The sequence below is a fragment of the Vipera berus genome (genome assembly GCF_964194415.1).
Source record: "Vipera berus genome assembly, chromosome: 4".
NCBI classification, from domain to species: domain Eukaryota; kingdom Metazoa; phylum Chordata; class Lepidosauria; order Squamata; family Viperidae; genus Vipera; species Vipera berus.
Window position 1 is genome coordinate 35,825,153 of NC_138206.1, and position 21,617 is coordinate 35,846,769.

Consider the following 21,617-nt stretch of genomic DNA (forward strand, 5'->3'; position numbering starts at 1 on the left):
AAACTGTGAATGATTTAGAATGCTTTTTTTAAATATTTGTACCTGATAATGAAAATGAACAATTGGTATAGGTATGTGACAAAATTTTTAAGTGCCAACTGCACCTTTTAGGTTATAAAATGAAATATAAGTAAAATAAATAAATCAAATAAAAATGAAAGGTCTGATTGTTGTTGTTCATTTACTTTTATTCCTGAACCACTTTTCAGTTCTATGGTAGGATGACAGATAATGGTTGTTTGCTCTTTAGTACATTCATATATGAAAATCAGAAAGATCTTTGCATTTAGTCCTTCCTGAATGTGATTGCAATCCTGATATCATCTCTACTCATTTTTATTGGGAATTCTTATTTCTGATTTCTTATTTCATTTTTGTTTGTTTGTTTATGAAACTTAATATATCAGGAACCCTGTCTTTTGTCAGTTCCTTTTTCTTCTTCAAATTAGTTCCATTTCTGTACCTATCCTAATTTAAAATGTTTTTGGTTTATTAATCATTTGCTTTTTATTTATTCATCTCTTTCTTTTATTTTAAAAAGTATCTATTATTCTTTATAAGAAGCCTAGAACATTCTCATTTTCTCTGCTGCCCTATGTGTTTGGAATATTACCGTGAGTATTGAAATGTCTTCGTTAATTTTGATTAAATCAACATTTCTACTGCAGGTCCTTATAATTTTTATGATTGTTTATTCAGTTTCTCTTCAGATAAGTATTATTCTCTCTCTCTCTCTCTCTCTCACACACACACACACATTTATTTTTCCTTTTTTCCTGATATATTGTAAATATCCAACAAAAAAGTCTTATTGCTCATATATTGTTGAAAACAATTTTGATTTTGATTATTTGTTCAATATTTAAATTTTCCTTTTTATATTGTTTAGGTTTCTTCAAATACATGTCTTTCTGATTCCCCTAATTCCACTGAAGGATGTCTAAACTCAACAATGTTACAATTTGCTGAGGTAAACCTCTTAGAATGACCTTTTTTTGTTAAGTGGTACAGCAACAGTTTATAACTACTGAAAAGTATTTCCTTAATGGAATAAAGTTTAATTCCATGAGAGCCTTCATTATCATGCAGTCATTACTTATTGTAAATAAAGTAGTATTGGATTCAGATGGGAAAAACTATTTTTTTCAAAAGTTTTTTTAATCCCACCTTTATATTACTTGAGTTATTATTATTAATAACCCAAGGCAGTGATCATATCCAATACTAATTTCTCCGCCTATTTTCCCTACAACAATAATCCTGCGAAGTGAGTTTAGATGAGAAAGAATGACTGGCCTTAAGTTACCCAGCCAATTTTCATGCCTAAGGTAAAACTAGAACTCATAGTTTCCTGGTTTCTAGTCTAGTACCTTAACTGCTGACCATTATTCTAGTGCTTTTAAACATTTAACATGCAAGATGAGATGCTTAATTTTATTCAGCTAACACAAATATTCAGTTAAATTCTTTTATTTAATAAAAGCTGTTTAAGACTATTTTTGCAATTCTCTATTTGACTATTTATGGTGTTGGGGTTTTTTGTAAGATTTTCATTGTGAATTTTTATGTCAATTTTTTATTTTTATTTTTTTTAAAACACTATTTGCTTTGGAAAATGGCTTATTTTTATTCTTTATATGCTCAATTATATATGCCACATAGTCACTTTCTTTGAGATGGGCATGTTTATATATTTAATAAGTAAATAAATAATGCTCAGTTATGTTGTGGCCACAAATATCACTTGTGTTATGTGTCATCTGAAAAATAGACTGTTGATGTAGGATAACCTAGTAGTTGTTTTGAAAAAATACCTTTCCATCAGATTTCTTCAAATCTGTCAAAGGGAACTGAAAATCCAAAAGAAAGTGGTGAATCAACTCTACTTCATTTCTCACAGGTACAACAATACTATCTTTTTGAGGGGAAAAAGATGAAATAACTCAATTTTATAAAAAATATGTAGCTGTTGTTTTAAATTTTGTTGTATATAGTTTTAATCCCAATTACATCTTGAATAGTTATACACTGCTCAAATGGAGGGTTGGACTGGCAGTATAAGAAAAGAATGCAATGTAATGTGCAGAACAATCTTCACAGTAAGGGTATTTCACATATACAGGTAGTCCTCATTTAGCAACCACAGTTGGAACCAGCAACTCAGTCGTTAAGTGAAACCACAACTTTATTATCATCTTACATCAGCTTTCCTTTACTTTATAGACCCACAAAGATTGTTAATGCTAGCATTAGTCGTTAGTTATTTTTTCAGTATCCTTGTAACTGCAGTTACAAACAAGGCTATCACTAAACATGGACTAGGGCAGGTGTGTTAAACTGCCGGCCCATGGGCCAGATGCATCATAGCAAAACTGTGCCCACCTCATTGCTGGCAATGGCAAAAAAGTCACAATACATCGTGACATGTCACGTGACCTTGCAAGTTTGACACCCTATTATCTTTTGATTTGAATATTTGTGTAAGTTACTAATCTGATGTAATTAATACAAGTGGTATGTGGAAATCTAGTTCCCTCTCCTTGAAGTTACTGAGAAATATTGTAGTATTATACTTCAAGCATATACATATATGGTATATACATTGGTATATACATTATTTATGGATTCTGTATTTGTTTAATAATTCAGACACAACCAAAATAGTAGTCAGTATTAATGAGAAATGTTTTAATTCTGCTATATGTAAAATTTTGTTCCAATGTTTTTTTTTTCACATTTTTTCTTCATCAGTCTTTTCTCTACTTTGCTATTTCTTGAACATTTTTCTTATTTTCATACTTATTTCATTTTAAGATAGCAAATTTCTAATTGCATTAGTTCATTCTTTCTCATTTAATAGTATGCATAATAATTCTTACAATTTTATCAAATTTATTATAGCATCTTGGAACCAATTTTGAGATGAAAAGATCAAAGGTTGACCACTAGATAGCAAGGCTACCAATTTTTGTATAAGGAAGGAAAAAGAAAACTTTACTTTCCCACAATCATCTGTTTCTTTTTAGAATGTCAAAGGTGGAAAAGAGGAAAGCATGGTTGATTTTTTTGGCTTATGAAACCAGGAGTTAATTGTGGAATAGATCATAAATTGCTCATTTGCAAATTTCCAATTAAGCTAATGCAGTAGTCAACCAGTTTCCACAATATGATCTTATGTATCAACTTATCATTTTTAAAGAGAGAACCAGAATTACTTTGAAATCCTGAAATTTACTGATAGAGTCTCAGAGGAACTGTGAAAAAAAACAAGACATTGTTAAGGATGAATGTGACAAGGTACCATCTATAAAATCTTGGAATCTACAGTAAAATTGTGACTTTTTGGATAACTGGCAGGAACAACACAGGTTATGCTAGCACTGCCAAAATAAAATATTATAAAAGGAATATTTTTTATGTATGTGTTAGTTTTCGCTTAAAGGATTTAATGACTTCCTGCTTATTTTAAAATCTTTATATCTTCACTTGCAGCTGAAGGGTCCTGAGCCAATCAAGCACTATAGAAAATCAGCACTCTTCCAGTTGGCTGAGGTAATCTTGTTTTATTAATTTTGTGACTCTTTGGAAAAAGAGGCAGCAGAAATTTATTCCAAAGGCTACAGTTCAGAATTGTATATGTAAGCATAGATCATCCCAATTATTAATATGATGTAATTTACTTTTAGAACACAAATCGATTTTATATCAGATCAGTGAATATTAAATCTGCTTGTAAAATACTTTTACAGAGAATACAGATACTAATAATTTTCAGCAAAAGTTTTACCAATTTGTGTTTTCTATAATATATGAAAGGTAGATTATACAGAAATGGCAAAGCATTGATTGTCACTTTCAAGCATACACCATTTCTTTAATGGTATAGAAAAAAATTGGACTCCAGTGATTGCAGATAACTTCAGTTTTGCAATCCTAACCTCTAAAGAGAACCCTAATCCCATAAGTTCCAATAAAACTTTCATGTTTCTACAAATCTGGAACTGAAAATAATACTTTAGTTCTGAAAAGATGCTTTAATTTATATACAATTTTGTAACAAAAATGCAAGTACAATTCTTCAAATATTAATTCACTGTATTCTCGTACTAAGCAAGGCATGTTTGCAATTTGATTAGGAACAGAATGTCAGTTTAATTATCCTCATGGAAGTTTCTTTAAAGGACAGCACAGGGGTATAGAGAATCTTATGATACTTTTGATTTTTCTATACATTTTCATCCTTGTAATCACTTATTCTCAGATTCAGCTCTCTGGATCTGTTTTTGAAGATTCATTGGGGAAAAAGTGTGTTTATGAGGAAAGAGGTGTTGAGCTGCATGAAAATATAAGTCAGGCAAAATACTATGCAGTCCTTACAACCCTTTTACAATGGAGAATCTAAAGTCATAGTTCAGCTACATTTTTGCTGCCAAACCTTCTTTGAATCTTTGATCAACCTCCAGATATCTTGTGTAGAGTACAGAGTGAGTCTATATATATGGTTCCTTGCTTTTCAATAAAGCAAAAAAATAGGACTGTTTAACAAAGAAAGAAGGGGGATCTGGGGCTAGAGACTTAGACTTATTTGACATTAAGAGACTCGTTTTTAGTCCCTCATGGTCCTGTCTTCCACATTATGAAGTATTCATATGCTACTAAGTCTGCGCATATACATGCAGCAGAGAGTTTTGGTCAAACCATCTAACTGCCACATATACTTGCATAGCTTGTTTCAACAGAATTGTTGGTAACTGGGCAGTCTTAGACATATAAATTGTAAGCAAATTATAATATACTGCTCAAAAAAATAAAGGGAACACAAGATAAGACATCCTACTATTAAATACAGTAGGTTGTGTTGTTTAAGTGTTCCCTTTATTTTTTTGAGCAGTATAAATTAACAGGTTTACTGCACAAACATCACAGTCTTCCATAATTTAGTACATAATGGCCAAAACAGTTCCTAATGAAAAATCAGAATAAATCAGACTGAGGAAAGTATAAAATATGTTAATAAGTTTAATTAATATTTTGTTCATTAAATAGAAAAGTTACTTTGAAATCTTTTGGATTTAACATATACTATTTATTAATTTATTAATTTCACTTTACGTCAACCAATAACAGGTAGTGAATAATTAGTTGGAGTTTATCATAAAAGATAAAATTGTATAAAAACCATGTAACAGGTATGCTATTCCCTTCAGAAAAGATAAGATGCACAGTATAGAACAATAGTAATATGTAAAAAGAAAAAGCAATTAAGGGTAGAGATAAGATGATGGAAAGTATAATGAATATTGGTTTAACCTCAGTACCATTTCTTCCACTATGACCATACAGCATGCTCCAGAATGACACATCCTAGTATTCTCCCAAACATTCCATTTTTGAATCAATAAATTTTGCCAATTCTTGGCATACGTAATTCTCATTTCCATATATCAAAGTGGACAGAAGCTGTTATTCACAGACTTTCACTTCTTTCAATGAACATTAATTCCTCACAATAAGCCATACCTTTCAGCTAGCACTGGCTGTGTCAACATTTCTCTATTCATTTTCACATCTTCAATAAACATTCTGCCAATTTGCTCTACAGTTTTGACATTGAATAATGCAATGTAGCACTTCACTCAGTTTTTCCTGTCATGCAGTTCCCTTAATTTTTGATAATTTTATTTAATTTTTCTATTCACATCCTATTTTGCATCATATAGTCTACCTAAGGTTTACCGCAAAGCATTTGATTTAGCAGCCCCAAACTTGACAACATGTTTTCAGATAAATTCATTTGCCATGTTTACACATTAATAGACTGTTGGCTTAAGCCAGGTATTTTAAATAAACATAACTTTTTCTTAACAAATAAATTCTATTCACTATTCTTTTTCATACTTGGGCCATGATCCAATCATTTGCCCTATACTTTTGTTTTATTCTCACTCATCAGTCTATATAATCTTACAGAATATTTTTCCCCACAACATATTAATTCAAAATGTCACACAATAGTCAAATCAAATAAATACAATATAAATGATATAAAAGACAATATAGACAATAATACCGCAAACAAGATAAATATCAAGAGCAGTAATAATGATACTAAATATAGCATGAGTCTATAAGTCAACTACACCTCCTATGCTATTTCAAACCTAATTAATTTTAACAGCATGGTTTAAACACAGTTCACAGAAAAGTCCTTTTTTTCCTTTAAATGGAAAGAGGAAAGAAGAGGAGAGATGCAAACAGTTTATGGTTCAAGTGCATGGGTTCATTGCATCTATTTTATGTGTACATAAAATTTAAATGAACTACCATGAAAACAAAAAATGGTTGCAATTTCCATTTGCGTAGTTGTGTGACTTAAATTTAAGTTTCCTTTGTAGTGGTATAATCCTTTAATTCTTGTCATCAAAACTGAATTGAAATTGAACCTAGTTGATGGAATACTTTTAATTTCCATGGAACTCCGGTATTAAATTATATTCCAAATATTGCTGTCAAATTTGAAGCTTTTCTAGACATTTAGTGTTCACCTTGAAGATGCAACTTTATCAGTGATTGTGTGATATTATCTGCTTCAACCCCTCACTTTCTTTATTTCTACTTTAGATCTCATCAAGTACATCCCATTCAGGTCCTTCTGAATTAACAAAACAATGTGGGACATCAGCATTGTTTCAGTTGGCAGAGGTAGTATTAAAATCCTGTGGCTTAATTACTACTGGTACATTTAGGAAATAGAAGCTGAATGATACTGGTTGCCAAAGTCTATGAAATAGAGCTATAGTACAGACTTAATTAGCATTGTTGTTTATAGAAGCCTAAATTACTGTTCATGCCAAGAATCTAGATTTATCTTGTCTAACCATTAGGCATGTGGTCTCTGTAGTATCAAGAAGTTACAGCTAGCTTCAAGAAGAGGTAGCCTACTGAGTAGAGCATAATTGTAAATTGCATACAGGATTTCTCTTAAAATAGTTTTAAACATTTCATATCTTTAAAGAAAGAAGTTCATGTAATGACGCATGCATAAGTTGTATCGCTTATCGCTAGATATTTATGGGCCTTGACCAGTTGCAGATCTTAAAAGAGAAATCATGGAAACTATTTCTCATTCAGAGAGTGTGATTCTTAAATCCATCCAAACACTAAACAATAGGGCATCCTTTTCCCAGTATGTCCCAAAGCAGTATGCCAAGGGCACAATCCCCTTTTGGCGCTCTTGCTTCCACAGATGAGTGTCCTAAAGCTGTATTCAGATACATGATCTCTATCTCACCTTACCATTCTCAAGCCTGTCAGTGTTCCAGAGGTAGTAGTTAATCAAGAATAAATTACTTTCTAAAGACATCTTCTTATTGTTATAGCTCTCAATAAAGGTAGCAAACAAATAGGGGTAAACTCTTGTTTTTTATGTTGAATTAATTCCCTCAAATGTACATTTCATGATTTGGTCAAAAAGGAAAAAGAAAATAATAGTAAAGAACCTTCTTTGAGTGTTTTAATATAAGATTTTAGACATAATTGAACGTGAACATAAATCTATAATTCATTGAAATTGCATATAAGTCTGTTTTGGTACATAGCACATATCTACATATTTGCACTGAGAAAGCAACCAAATGCCAATAAATTATATATTTTTCAGACAACATGTATAATATACTTTTACTGTTATTTTCATGTGCGCAACTTTTAAAAACAAAAATGAGAAAAATCGGTAAATTAAGTGCACTCAATGTACAATAAAATACTGCAGGCTAGATCCTGTGCAAGAAATTTATTACGTATACATAATGTATAACAGCACATTGTGTTCTTTTTAAGAAAAAGCAATATTATGCAAAATACAAACATGATAAAAAAATAATAAAAAACAATTTAAAGACATGAGATAAAAATTAAAAAGAAACATAACTAAAACCAATACCATTCACTCTACTTCTCCATACGGGTAGTCTTTGACTTACAACAGTTCATTTAATGACCATTCAAAGTTACAATGGAACTGAAAAAAGTGACCTATGACTATTTTTCATACCTATGACCCTTGCAGCATTCCCCACAGTCACTATCAAAATTTAAAAGCTTGGCAACTGATTCATATTTATGATGGTTGCGGTGTCCCAAGGTCATGTGATCACCTTTTGTGACTTTCTGACAAGCAAAGTCAATGGGGAAGCCAGATTCACTTAACCATTTTACTAATTTATCAACTGAACAACTGTGGCAAGTGAAGTTGTAAAATGTGGCAACATTCACTTAACAAATGTCTTGTTTAGCAACAGAAATTTTGGTCTCAATTGTGGTCGTATGTTGAGGACTACCTGTACTTTCTAGCCTTACAAATTGCATGAGCTGCCTTTTGCTATTTAAATTTCTTTACCTCCATCTTTTTATAGATATCATCAATTCCAGCTTTCTTAATCCTTCCCATCCTCTGGAGCCACTCATTCTTTATACATTTGATTCTCATTCATTCTGTCCACATGATCATACCAAGATACTTTATTTATATGTCAATTATATTTTGTATTTACTCCACTTTTTAATGTCCTTTTTTAAAACACTATCCACTCACTGTAGTATTTTTGGCATTCATGTATAGTTTGTTATCATTCACTTCATTTTCCTTATTAAACAGTGGAAACTTTGTCTTTGATCGATTAATTTTAGCTCAGTATTCATCGTTGTGTCAGATATGCAGCAACATAAGCTGGTATGTCATAAATGAAACCAGAGCCTAGTTTTAAACTAAGTATATTCATGTTATTCTGTGGGGGACAGAATCTGCACAGAGACAGAATCTCACAAGCCAGCATAATCCTTTTTACATCCTACTTTGGGGCAAATGCAGCATGCTGACAAACTCAAGCTGCAAGAGATTTATTAAATTAAGAATTTTATGCTTTTATGAAAGCATTTTAAATATGAAACTCTGAAAGAATATCATCAAAGCTATCACGGCAAGTTTATTAGCTTTATGCCAATAAAATATTATTATACCCTTTATATTTTCTTCTTTGGAATAATTTTAATAGCAACATCTTTGAGATGAAACTGAGTCTAAAACTGACATGTTGGATCAGTTCCTAAAGTATAGCTATTATTTAAAATCTCTTAAGTTGGGTTCCATATATATACCATACAGAAATTAAAGGTATTATGCATGTACTCTGGAGCTAATGAAATTGGATTTGAATGTTTTTCCAGAACTCATACAGCTTAATTGAAATTGAAATAAGGAGCATTTTCCCTATGCTATTCAATGATTTTGCTACCAGATTGCTAAGAGTACATAATTGAATATAATGTGTTTACCATTGTAGACAGTTAATTTACTAGTCTAATGCATACTTGTTCCAAAGTATTTGTATAAGATTTATATATTCCCAACTTACAAAGACTTCAGTGCAATCAACATGAAGATACAAGAGTGTTTTTTGTAAAATGTAACTTCCATGGTATATAGTATAGGAAATATAGAATGCATTGCTACTAAAATGAGTCTACTAGTGATAGAGTAATTTATAGAACTGTTATGCAATCTTTAAAATTCCATAATAAAGGAGAATTAATATTGGAGTTTGTTTCAGATGTGTCTTGCATCTGAGGAAGTAAAAGTGAGAGAATCTGGGAAGGCAAAACCTGAAACAGCCAGGATTGTCAAAACACTGGAAGCATCTGAACAGATGAAAGTTGAAGATCGGGAGAGAGCAAAAGTAAAAACAGAAAAATCTCAGAAAATGAAGGGACAAGAACATGAAAAGACAAAGACTGGAGTTTTTGAGGAGTTAACAAGGTGTGTGCATATTTCAGATCCAGGTTTGAACAGCATTGAATTAGTTGGACATGACAGTGCAACAGCAAAAGATCCTGCATGCTGTTCCCATGAGCTGACATCAGTAGCTGACATCAGCATTTTAGGATTAAACAAACCAGAAAAACTGAAGAAGAAAAAGAAGAAAAATAAAGTGGACCGACAAGGACTTGAGAAATGTACTCCTAAAAAGACTTGCAAAAAGAGGCAGTCTTCCGAATCAGACATTGAGAGTGTCATTTATACTATTGAAGCAGTTGCAAAAGGGGACTGGGGGACAGAGAGACTTACAGAAATGTCCCATAAGAAAATTCGCCTTTCTTCTGCAGTAAAGGGGAATATTTTGGACACAAAATCGCCAAAGAAGAAAGTAAAATCAAAAGAAAAAAGATCACTGAAAGAAAAATGTTTAGAGACCACCAAAGAATCAAAGCCGCCTGATTTTTTTAGCATTAAAGATAACAAGGATGTACAATTTGAAGTATCTGAAAACACAACATCAGATGTTATAACCCCAACAGAGGATATAATATCACAGAGTTTACCAGATCAAGTAAAAATTGAAGACAATGACTGTAATAAAAAGGCAGAAATTTGCGGCTCAAGAAAATCTGAAAGAGCTTGCAAAGGTGCTCTGTACAAAACTCTGGTGTCAGAAGGCATGCTTACATCTCTGCGGTCCAATGTTGACAGAGGTATTTGGCTTTTAATATGTCTGTCTCAAAATTTTAAAACCTATAACATTATAATTGTTTTTTATGTTTCATTATTCAAAGTTAATTGAATATAACTCCTTTTAGTCTTTAACAATAAGTCTGCTTTTAGTGAACTTATTTCTAGAATATGCGTCTGATACTAGCAAATGGCTGCATATCTTCTCTCCATGATTTTAATTACTTATTTATAACACTTTTTACAGTGCCATGTGGTTCAAATGCAAAGCAAAGGCTTTTTCCAGATGAGACAAAAAGGAGAGGCTAGGATGTTCAAACTAAGACATGTCAAATAAATGATAAGTCATATTTTCCAAAATATTCAATCACCTTGGTGATACTTAAAGCATAACTTCGAGAACAGGTATTTTAGGTGTACACTATAATGTACAACAATGCAGCCAGAATACCAGTTCTTGAAGTTATGCTTTTTTTTTACAGCAGCACCTAACACTATTTTATGTCATTGATAATATTGGGCAGTCTATCCTAACCTTCCCCACATACTTGTATTACAATGTAGCTAACCTTCATATCATAATGAATAATTGGTACTTCAAAGGACTGTTCTTAATTCACATCCCAAATCGTCGTCCTACATTCCTAGATATTAATCAGAAAAGTTGCTTTCATACCATGGCATTATCCCCCAAAATAAGGGAAGACATTTGCTATTATACATTTGCCATTATTTATTTTATTTATTTATTTATTTTAATCCCATTTATATCCCGCCCTTCTCTGAAGACTCAGGGCGGCTTACAATAAGCACAAATCAATGTACTTAGCAATAGCCTTCATTCTATGTATATGCCTGGCTTTCGGGGGGGCCCAAGCGGCATTATTACAAAGTCAGCTTATTGCCCCCAACAATCTTGGTCCTCATTTTACCTACCTCGGAAGGATGGAAGGCTGAGTCAACCTTGAGCCTGGTGGGATGCGAACCTGCACTAATTGCAGGCAGCTGGTGTTACTTAAGGCTGCATTAGCCCACTGCTCCACCAAGGCTCTTATAAATTATATAAATGGTTACTTATTTAGGCTGAACATTGTACTAATTTTTTTTAAAAACAGTATCCACAACCATTGTACTAGATTTATGAAGCAAATGTAAAAATCTTCTAGGAATGCATTTATTTCTTCATTGCTTACAGTTCTATCTCACATTTTTACACTGTAGATTCATAGGTAGATAGTTTTCCACCCAGGGATTAATTAGACTTTAGTTTCCAACAAACTGGAATCTGAATAAATCCTGCTTACCATGACATGAAAAGATTTTTATGGCCAATTGCACTAGTTTATAATTTTCAATACATAGAGAGGAGAGTGCCTAAGTTAATATTCAATTTCCCTTTGTATATTTGTTTGTGTGAGTCTCTTTGCAGTTCTTAGTTAGGAATATGTGCAGGGGGGTTTTAAACATACATTCCCATTTTTAGCCTCAAGCATAGTAGATATCCGGTTGCTTAGTAAAGCTTTATATGAAGGCTGTAAAATGCTAACAGTATGAATTATTAAACAATGATCGCTGTTGATATATTTGTTATTTTAAGCAGATTATTTTCTTCTTTCATTTCTTAGTTCTAGGTGCATATTTACTAATTAAAATTAAATTATACTAGCTATATTAATTCATGGGGACTTGCTTAGAAATTGCCATATTAAATAATGATGTCATGATTTTGTGAATCTTGCAGTGAGTCTCTGATGGAATAAATAGCTAGATGAATCAGTCATCCTACTTAGGAAAAAGCAATATATTATGTTTCTAGTGTGTCTCTGTTATAAAGTTTCCCAGTAATCTCCATTCAATTTTTCTTGTTCCTACTTACTTTCTTAGGAAAACGAAGCTCAGGAAAAGGTGGCAACTCTGATCAGGAAGGATGCTGGAATGAAGAAACTTGGGCGTTTTCCTTAAGTGGGACAAGTGGGAACAAAAAGTTAAAAAGAAGCAAGCCAAAGGAAGACATTGTTTTGGGGTAAGTGATATAATAAGTATGTAAGGGTACAAGTCATTTTCAGAATAGTATGGTAATCATTAAAAATGAAATATCTTGTTAAATAGGTATCTTGCTCACTTTTGTAATTTTTGTCACTTTTGTCAGTTTCGGCCTATAATATCTGAGTCACAATTTCTTTGATTTGTAAATTTTAGGTTTGCAAAAAAGATGTACAAGATTTAGATTTGAAACAAGTCAAACCATAGTGAATTGTTTTCAAGTACATACATGCATGCATGTATACCCTATATATTCATGGATAAGTCAAGAATTTTAGGTTCCAAAATACAACCCCCAAACTGTGTTTTACTTATTCCCAGGTGGGCTTATCTGCAAATATATACACTAGTAATTTTCTAAAGTACCCGTATTTATTCACAGATAAGCTTATCCTTGATTTTTTTTTAACTAAAATACCATAAAACTGTCACTCACAGATAATTATGAAATAATTATAATTGTAATAATATAATTATTATATAATTATGACTATTAAAATAAATAAAAATAATTTTGAAGCTAATCTAGGGTATATTTTCCATGGTATTTTGATTAAAATTTTTGATTAAAATTTTTGATTAAAAATTCAAGGGTCAGCTTATCCACAGATGGGTTAATCCGCAAGTATATATTGTACTTACATTAAAAGACATGGGAAATCATTTGTGTGCAGCCTATATGTGCAAAACTTCCCTGAACAGGAACAAGTCCTAATATTGCTTGATGGATGGATGACCACACTGATACATGGATATGGGAATACAGCCATACTGGCCCTTCTAGATCTTTTGGTCACCTTCTATTCTATTAAAATAGTATGCTTCTAGAATAGATCACGAATGAGAGTTGGGAATCACTCCTCTTTAATGGTTCTGCTTCTTCATGAGTGGATGGCTCCAGACAGTGTATAGGGAAGAGAATTCAAGCTCTGGACCATCTCCCCTATTTTATTCCATATTTTCCTAGTATAACAAAATCTACATTATTTTAATCTGTTTGGTTTTCTACTTTCACATCTTTAGCTTAGCAAAGCTGGAAGAAGAATTTGAGAAAAAGTTTAACAGCCTTCCTCAATACAGTCCAATCACATTTGATCGTAAAAATGCCTCTCTACCAAGAAAAAAGAAAAAAGTTGGCAGTTATGCTGTAGACCAAACAAAATCTAACAAAGGTAAGTGCTTATAGCAATGCAAACTCACTTTCTCAAATCCATATTTTTAGGTCAGAAGTGTTACTCTTCATTTATGCATGAAGATAGATGAAGAAATGTCAGAATTTTTGTATTCTTTTTCTGTTTTTCTCCTGGCATTTCAGAGGGCTAGAAAAGACAAATCTGGAATCCGTGGCTGTTTTGTGTAATATATTTCTGCTTTATAATTCATTACTAATATATATAATTCATTACTGATAACTTTTCAGAGAGATAATTTGGTGGAGTGGTTAAGGCATCAGGTAGAAACCAGGAAACTCTTTAAGTTCTAGTCCTTTCTTGGGCATGAAGCAACAGGGTAACCTTGGGCCAGTCACTTTCTCTCAGCCTAGGAAAAAGGAAAACAAATGTATATATTTGTGAAGTTTTAGCCAATTAGGGCATGTGAGGATTCATGAAGTAACACTATAAAGTGTTTAGCCATATGAAATAAAACCCAACAAAAGTTAGTCAAGAGTATATATGATACCTGTAGAACTAGAGATTCATCCAACCTAGAAGGTCAGTAATGCTGCTGAGTCATAGGTTTCCTGCCAATCAACTAGAAACTATATTCCTTCACTCCTTTTCTCATACATAACTAGAATCAAGTTTATATACAAAATGCAGAGGATTGTAAACAAATTGGTTAACTAAGATATTTTTAATGTTGCTTCAGTATTAAATACATTGCTTCATATGATATTTAATATGTTACAGTACTTTACTGTGCTATCAAGCCATGTCTCTGCAGCTAAGATACTTCTATAATTACTCATAAATGAGTTCTTTTCTCTGCAAATGTAATTAAAAGCATTCTCCTCAGAGAGAAGGAACCAGTTATTTAATGTTATTTAGGTAGAGAAACCCATATGAAAAATACTGAAAATAAAACCAGTTAGTAGATAATTCAGCTTGAAGAATTCTAATAGAGTGGCTTATGTGAAAACAATCCAATTTGGTTGAGATGAAGTTACTTTTATTTGCTTTTTGTGGGATGAAATACTCAACATTTGAAAGATTGTTCCTATAGGTAGTCTTTCTCTACCACAATTGGAATCAGAATTTCCATTGCTAAGCAATATGACCATTAACTGAGTCGTGCCCGATTTTATTACTTTCTTGTCACAGTTGCTAAGCAAATCGCTGCAATTATTACACTAATCACATGGTTGTTAAGTGAATGTGGCTTCCTCTATTGAGTTTCCATGTCAGATGCCCCCTGGGAAAGCCGCATATTACCAGTGGGAGGACTGGTTGTAAGTCACTTTTTTTAGTGTCCTCAAAACTTTGGATGTCATTAAACAAATGGTCATCAATAGAGCATTACCTGTATTTTGAAAAATCTTATAAAAAATGTTCATAGAACAATGGCATTGCTAATAAAGTGCCCCTCCCCAATTTCAGTGTGCAGATAAAAGCTTTGACTCAATTAAATAAATAGTGATTCTTTTAACCCTTATTGAAACTGCATAGATAGATTTCTCCTTAGCTCTTTACATTTATTTAGATTTCTTAAAAAATCTGTGTAGAATATTTTGCTAACTGTCAAGTAGCTTCACCATTGCAACCTTATTCTAGCACCAGTGAGGTTTTAGGGAAAAATAACAGCTCTAACTTTCTTCTAAATCTTACAGAGTCTGTGGTAATACAAGAACCATTGGTTGGAAGTCAGAAGAGAAAAGCAAGAAAAACCAAGATCACACATCTTGTTCGAACAGCAGATGGTCGAGTTTCACCAGCAGAGCAAGGTCTGGGTAAGTAAATATGACTGACTTTCTTTGACTACTACTACAAATTCATTCATTACTCAATTTTGTATGTGAATCATAGAAACAAAAAAGAAATTGCAAAAATGTAGGTTTGTAAGCTATTAGTTGTTTAAACAACTCATACAAGTGAATATATTTTGCATTGTTAGTGTTATACAGTTTCAGAATGAAGTGGTCTGTAAAGAATTTTTTAAAAAATGTATATTTAAGAAAGAACTTAAAGAAAGAACTAGACCATTCCAAAAATATGCCCTCATATTTTTATCAAAAGGTCCAGATTTCTGGTACAAAAATTTCTTGAATTGTAATTTTATAGAATTTCTTTTTCCTGGGATTGTTCCGGTATTCTTTGAAAAGTTCTAAAAAGAAATAAACCTATCCTGAATTAAGCTAAGTTCATTAAATATATACCTATTACTCGATCAATGTACATCAAGAAAACTATAGATAATGAATCATGTAATCTTTTATGTCTTGTGACTAGATAGCATGGTTACTTAGCATAGAGCAGGTTCATCTTGTAGCAACTGTATGGACAATTGCCCACTGTGGTTTCCTTTCTTCAGTAATAAATGATCCAAGGTCATTTTGGTAATCTATTTCAGAGCTTTTCAACCGGTGGTACGTGTACCACTTGTGGTACATTAACACATGGCAAGTGGTACGCAGCCCGCCTAGCCAAGTGTAGTGGGGGAGGGAAAGAACCAGCGCAGGCAAGGACTTACTGTGAGAGAGTCCTCTGGAGCTGCAGAGTGGCTGGGGCAAGGCAAAGGCCCCAGGCTTGCTTCTGGCTCACCCTCCCCCATGAGAAAGGAGGAAGGCGGGGCAGAGACAGGAGAGGCTATAAAAGGAGGCAGTTTGGGCGGGAGAGGGAGAGAGAGAAAAAAAGCCGTCTTGGGAGGAGGTGCAGTCAGCTCTAGCTGCACTGAAGGGAAAGAAGAAGGAGGAGGGTGGGGAAGAGAGGAGAGGAGATCAAGCAGGCCAACCATGAGCCGATCTACAACTTTTGTGGCAGCCTTCTGTGCTGGCAGCAACAAACAGGCAAGAAATGTAGTGGGGGAGGGGTTACCCTCCATGAGGAATGAAGAAAGGCAGCATCGGCTGGAGGTGAGGCATGGAGGGAGGGAGATTGAGAGTGGAAGGATTCTTATGTGCTTTTGTGACTTTGAAGTTCTGGGATTTGTGCAATGTGGGCTTTGTGTTCTTAAGGAGTGTTTGGCAATTTCTATTTGGCTGATGGCTGATGTCTCATGTTAGCTTCTATTGCTCTGCTATTGTTAGCTGTAATTTTTGCTGCAAGGGATTTTGAAGTATTTTTCTCCTGAATGGATTTTGCCTTTAGCAAAATCCTTTACTTACGAATGGAGCCATTTTGGGAGGCTGCCTTAGCTGGCAGCCAATACTTACTACATTTTTTTTCTTCCTTAAGTGCCAGCTGCGCTCCTTAACTTTCCTTTCTAGCCAGTAGTTAATTCTTAATGGGGAATGTGCCTTTTTAAGCTAGTTCAGCAGCTTGTCTTTTCTGTCTTCGGAGGCTTTTCCTTGTTTGATGAATATATGGGAGAGAGAAAATATGGGCAGGGGGTTCAAATTCTTACTTCAGAAGGAGGTGGACATGAGAAAGAGGGAGGGAGGGAAGTCCCGCCTTAGCACTTGGCCACCAGCAGCCCTGCCATTGACTTTGCCAAGCATCTAAATATAAATCACATGACCCTGGGCATGCTGCAGTGGTCATAAGTGTGAAAAAAGGTCATTAGTCATTTCAGTGCAATTGCAACTTTGAACAGGGTTTTTTTTTTGTCATCAAAGTTTTGACACCTTGCTATGTGGTACTCGAATATTGCTATATCCTAAAAGTGGTACAATCGGTGAAAAGGTTAAAAAACCCTGATCTATTTGACCTCCTTCACCCGTCATATATAATATTTTCCTCTTATATTTACCTCAATCTTGCCAAGCATAATCATTCTTTTTCTAGCCCATCATATACTTGTATTACATGCACATCAATTAGTAAACCTTTATCTGGTCAGATGTAATTCATTGGTTCTACTTGCAGCTCATAGTACTTTTATTAACATATCAAAATCTATAATTTAAAAGTAACTGTCTTCTTTTCACTTTTTTTTTCAGATTCCAGCTTTCACAGCTGGGCGTTATTATTAGAAAGACAACTCCTTTAATTATTTTAATATTTGTTGTCACCAAAATGTTCTTCTCTTTTTTTTACAATTTATCATTATATTCCTTTCTAGGTTAATCTAGGTTGCAAGTTGCAACGAATACAAAGCTTTGAATAAAGCTTTTAATAAAGGAGCTTCCCATACTTGTTTTAGCAGGCTACATTAATCCCTTGCTTCTAAGGAGGAATTGCAACAATACCTATTTAGGAGCCTCTCCAAGCTTTTCAATATACAGAGAAAGCTATGAGGAGCCTTCTTTGACCAGAACTTACAGGAGCCATACATACACATTAGCATGAGCCTTGGTGGCGCAGTGGGCTAATGCCTCCTTAAGTAACACCAGCTGCCTGCAATTAGTGCAGGTTCGCATCCCACCAGGCTCAAGGTTGACTCAGCCTTCCATCCTTCCGAGGTAGGTAAAATGAGGACCCAGATTGTTGGGGGCAATAAGCTGACTTTGTAATAATGCCGCTTGGGGGGGCCCAAAAGTCCTAATAAGCAGGCATATACATAGAATGAAGGCTATTGCTAAGCACATTGGTTTGTGCTTAAATTGTAAGCCGCCCTGAGTCTTCGGAGAAGGGTGGGATATAAATGGGATTAAAATAAATAAAAATTAAAATAAAATACACACCTGGCTAAAGGTCACTCAGCTCACATAGCATCATCTGCATGGTGTGACCATAGAATGACAGCCAAATTGCTACCCCCTCAGATTGCACCAAAGATCATCTGGGTCATTGGTTTCATTGAGTGCTACCAGTTATCCCAGAGTGATACTAGAAGGGTCCAACTGCACTCTATTGCCTTGGTTGAGTAGTAAGGGAGAGAAGCAAGTGTTATGTTTTTAGCACTTATCAAAAGCTTTGGCTGTGCCAGAAGGGAGGCACTCCTGGCTTCCTTACCTGTATTACCTGTAAAGGATGCTGTCTAGTGCAGGGGAAGAGTCAAGTGGCATGTCCTCCATCAGACTTTTTGACAAGCAACTCTGACCAAAACTTACCCCAGGCTGAGTTGCTCCATTGGAAACAACGCTAAATCCACCCAGCTCCAGAAGCATTTCAGCCAGCATTGGCAAAGAAAGATGCGAGCAGCTCTCTTCCTCAGCATTGATCTGAAGCTGTTGGAAGAAAATTGATAAAGCAATTCATGTTGCCTACATGGCCCAAATTACTTTCTCGAAATAAATCTAGCACATCTCAAACATCAGTACTTTATTTCCTAGCACTCTGCCCGTATTTATCTATCACTGAATCCCAGAAACAAAACTCTCTACTAACTTCATCTCTTCATTGCCACTTCTAAGTTAATTAAACATACAAGTTGAGAATGCCTTTGCCTTCATATTAAGTTGGATTTTTTTTTTACTTTTCATATATTTTCATATTCATTGACTTTTGGGGTAAGATAGCAGACTGAGCATGACTCGGCTTTTTGTGGAACTAATGAATGTGGTCAAAATAGGAAGGGATTAGCTCCTCAGAAGTCTTTTCTGGACTAAAAAGACAAGGATCTCCCATATTTGGCTCCCTCTGAAGAGATTGTAAAACATTATTCTCCAGCAGATATGAGAGGTCTGGAGGAATGCAGTATCTTTTAAAGAGACTATGTTTGCCTACTTCCTGTCTTAATTACTTTAGGAAACTCCTATTGTCAATTTCTGTGGAGTTAAGATCCTTCCAAAAGACAAGTTGTATTAACAAGACAGTGTCTCAGAATATACAAATTGTGTGGCCAAAGAATGATTAGAGCAGAAGAAAATTAATGTTTTGGAATGGCCAAACCAAAGTCCTGACCATAATCCTATAAAAAAAGTTACAGAACGACCCAAACAGGCTCTTCAGGCAAGGAAGCCTACCAACAACAGCATCCCTGAATTAAAGTTGTTCTATAAGGAGGAATGGACTAAAATTCTTCCAAGCCAATGTGCAAGACTGAAAAAGCAATTACTGGAAATGTTTAGTTGCAGTTGTTAATGGCCAGGTAAAGCTGAAAGCAAAGGCTCACAAACTTTTACCACTTTCTTTGGGATACCTTGATCACTTTTTCTAACAGGTATTTGGATCTCTTCCTTTTTGAATGTTTTTCTACTTAAGTTTACAGTGTCTCTTTACAGTAGTTCTGCAGGTTCTATTTTCCATAAAATAGGCATACTTTGTTCTTTTCATTATTCTTATAGTACTTATTATATTGATGACTTGGTTTAATACTTTCACTTTGACATGGATGATGCACCTATTGCAGTTTGCCATAGAATACCTCCGTATTTTCTGCCATTGTATCTATACATCCATTATCTTGTATAAGACTAATATTTATGTATTTCCCTTGCTTCTAATACTGTATTTATGATTCTGTCTTTTATTGGATGTATTATTCTTTTCAGTATCTTTGTCCCTTCATTCTTGGCTTATGGTATACCTAGTAAGTCATCTGAGCTAACGTGGCCAGTTCTAGTCCATTTAAATTCATATTTCAAAAGGATATGTTTTAGTTTTCCTCATAATAATGCTTAAATTACTTAGCAAAAAAACCAAAGTACCACATTAAGACTTGTTTAAATGTGGTATGATACATATAATTTAAAACATTTTATAATATACTAAAGACTATGGAATGTAGCACAATCTCAAGGTAAGTATTAGAAGGACAAAAGCTTTCCTATATTTTCCTTCAGTGGAAATTGAATGGGGAATTGATTGACTAGATTTGTTTCTATGTTGTAAGTCTCCATATTGGTTTGATTATAAAGAGAGGAAAAACCCGAATAATACATTTTCATCTCAGTGTAAGGAAGATTGGATTCTGTTAAAACAATCTTTGCTATTTTGCTTCCTTTTTAGAAATAAAACCAAAAGGGCAACTGCAGAATAGTCTTCAGAGAACATTAAATGCAGGGATGGAGTGCAGTAAGGAATCCTTGCTAAACAACGATCTGGCGGAAAGTCATAGTATGACATCAGACATGCCATCTGTATCTGCATTCTTCAGTCTAGCTGCCTTAGCAGAGGTAGCAGCAATGGAAAATGTGCACAGGTAAATACTAGTTAAAAGGAACTATGCCTTTTTATATCTGTAGCTGTGCCTAAAGTTAAGCACCCAGATCAAGAGATGTTTACTTGAGCCTCATGAAGCATTTTAGCTAGACATTCCATATGTACAGACCATACAGTAACTGTGTGATGCCATTGATTTCTTTACCTTCTTGTTCCAATAAGAGGAAAGTATATCTCTCTTTTCCCTGCTATAGCGTTTCCAATTCCTAAAAGGCAGCCTGTAAATTCAAGGTGCACCTAGGAAAGGCCTGGAATGTAGAATGCAGTGGGAAGGAGATATTTTCTTGTAGTAATTGCCTCTTCCAATAATTTGGTTGCATAGATTATTTCCTATGAACATTGATATAATAATAGAATGATACTGGGTGCATATTGTTAAGTCATATTAATTTAAACCCACACCCTTTTTCAAAAAAAGAAAAACTTAGAACTTGCCAAGTTTTACTTCTTTTTGGAACCAAAATATTGAAATGAAAATTAGTGTGTATTTCTATGTAAGTTTTGTGGTCATACGTATGTTTACGATCTTCTGAAAATGCTTGCACCTTTTTTGTTTGCCGAAAGAGATTGGTTTTTTTTTAAAAAAAGAGTACAATATTGTACGCCCTTTAATCACAAAGATAGCATTTTTAAATGTGATTTGTGTGTCAGTAGTACAATTATTGAACTTAGAACATCAATTTAATTTCAGTCACTGATTTCTAAAATACTGAGAAGGAGAGATAAAGGTGATAAAAAAAAGTGTTCTACTGGCTGTGTTACTAGAAAGTGAAACCTGTGTGTCATTCAACATTTTTTTTGTTTGTTTTGTTCTTATTTTTGCTTGTTTTTAACTTCCTTTTTGCATTAAACTTTGGGAAATTATTTCA

The 21,617-nt window shown here is 33.8% G+C and overlaps 1 protein-coding gene across 6 annotated transcripts in view; it reads left to right on the forward strand.

Annotated features, from left to right (window-relative positions):
* Nucleotides 1-21,617, forward strand: part of BBX (BBX high mobility group box domain containing) — a 111,210-nt gene that overhangs the window by 83,366 nt on the left and 6,227 nt on the right. For 4 of the 6 annotated variants that reach the window (XM_081326697.1, XM_081326701.1, XM_081326699.1 and 1 more), the window contains 9 exons: nt 890-970; nt 1,826-1,900; nt 3,493-3,552; nt 6,622-6,702; nt 9,609-10,527; nt 12,389-12,527; nt 13,571-13,719; nt 15,375-15,494; nt 20,536-20,728. In XM_081326697.1, coding sequence (XP_081182823.1) covers nt 890-970; nt 1,826-1,900; nt 3,493-3,552; nt 6,622-6,702; nt 9,609-10,527; nt 12,389-12,527; nt 13,571-13,719; nt 15,375-15,494; nt 20,536-20,728 — 1,817 coding nt within the window. The remainder of the gene's footprint in view (nt 1-889; nt 971-1,825; nt 1,901-3,492; nt 3,553-6,621; nt 6,703-9,608; nt 10,528-12,388; nt 12,528-13,570; nt 13,720-15,374; nt 15,495-20,535; nt 20,729-21,617) is intronic. The other 2 variants (XM_081326700.1, XM_081326698.1) reach the window with 2 other exon arrangements.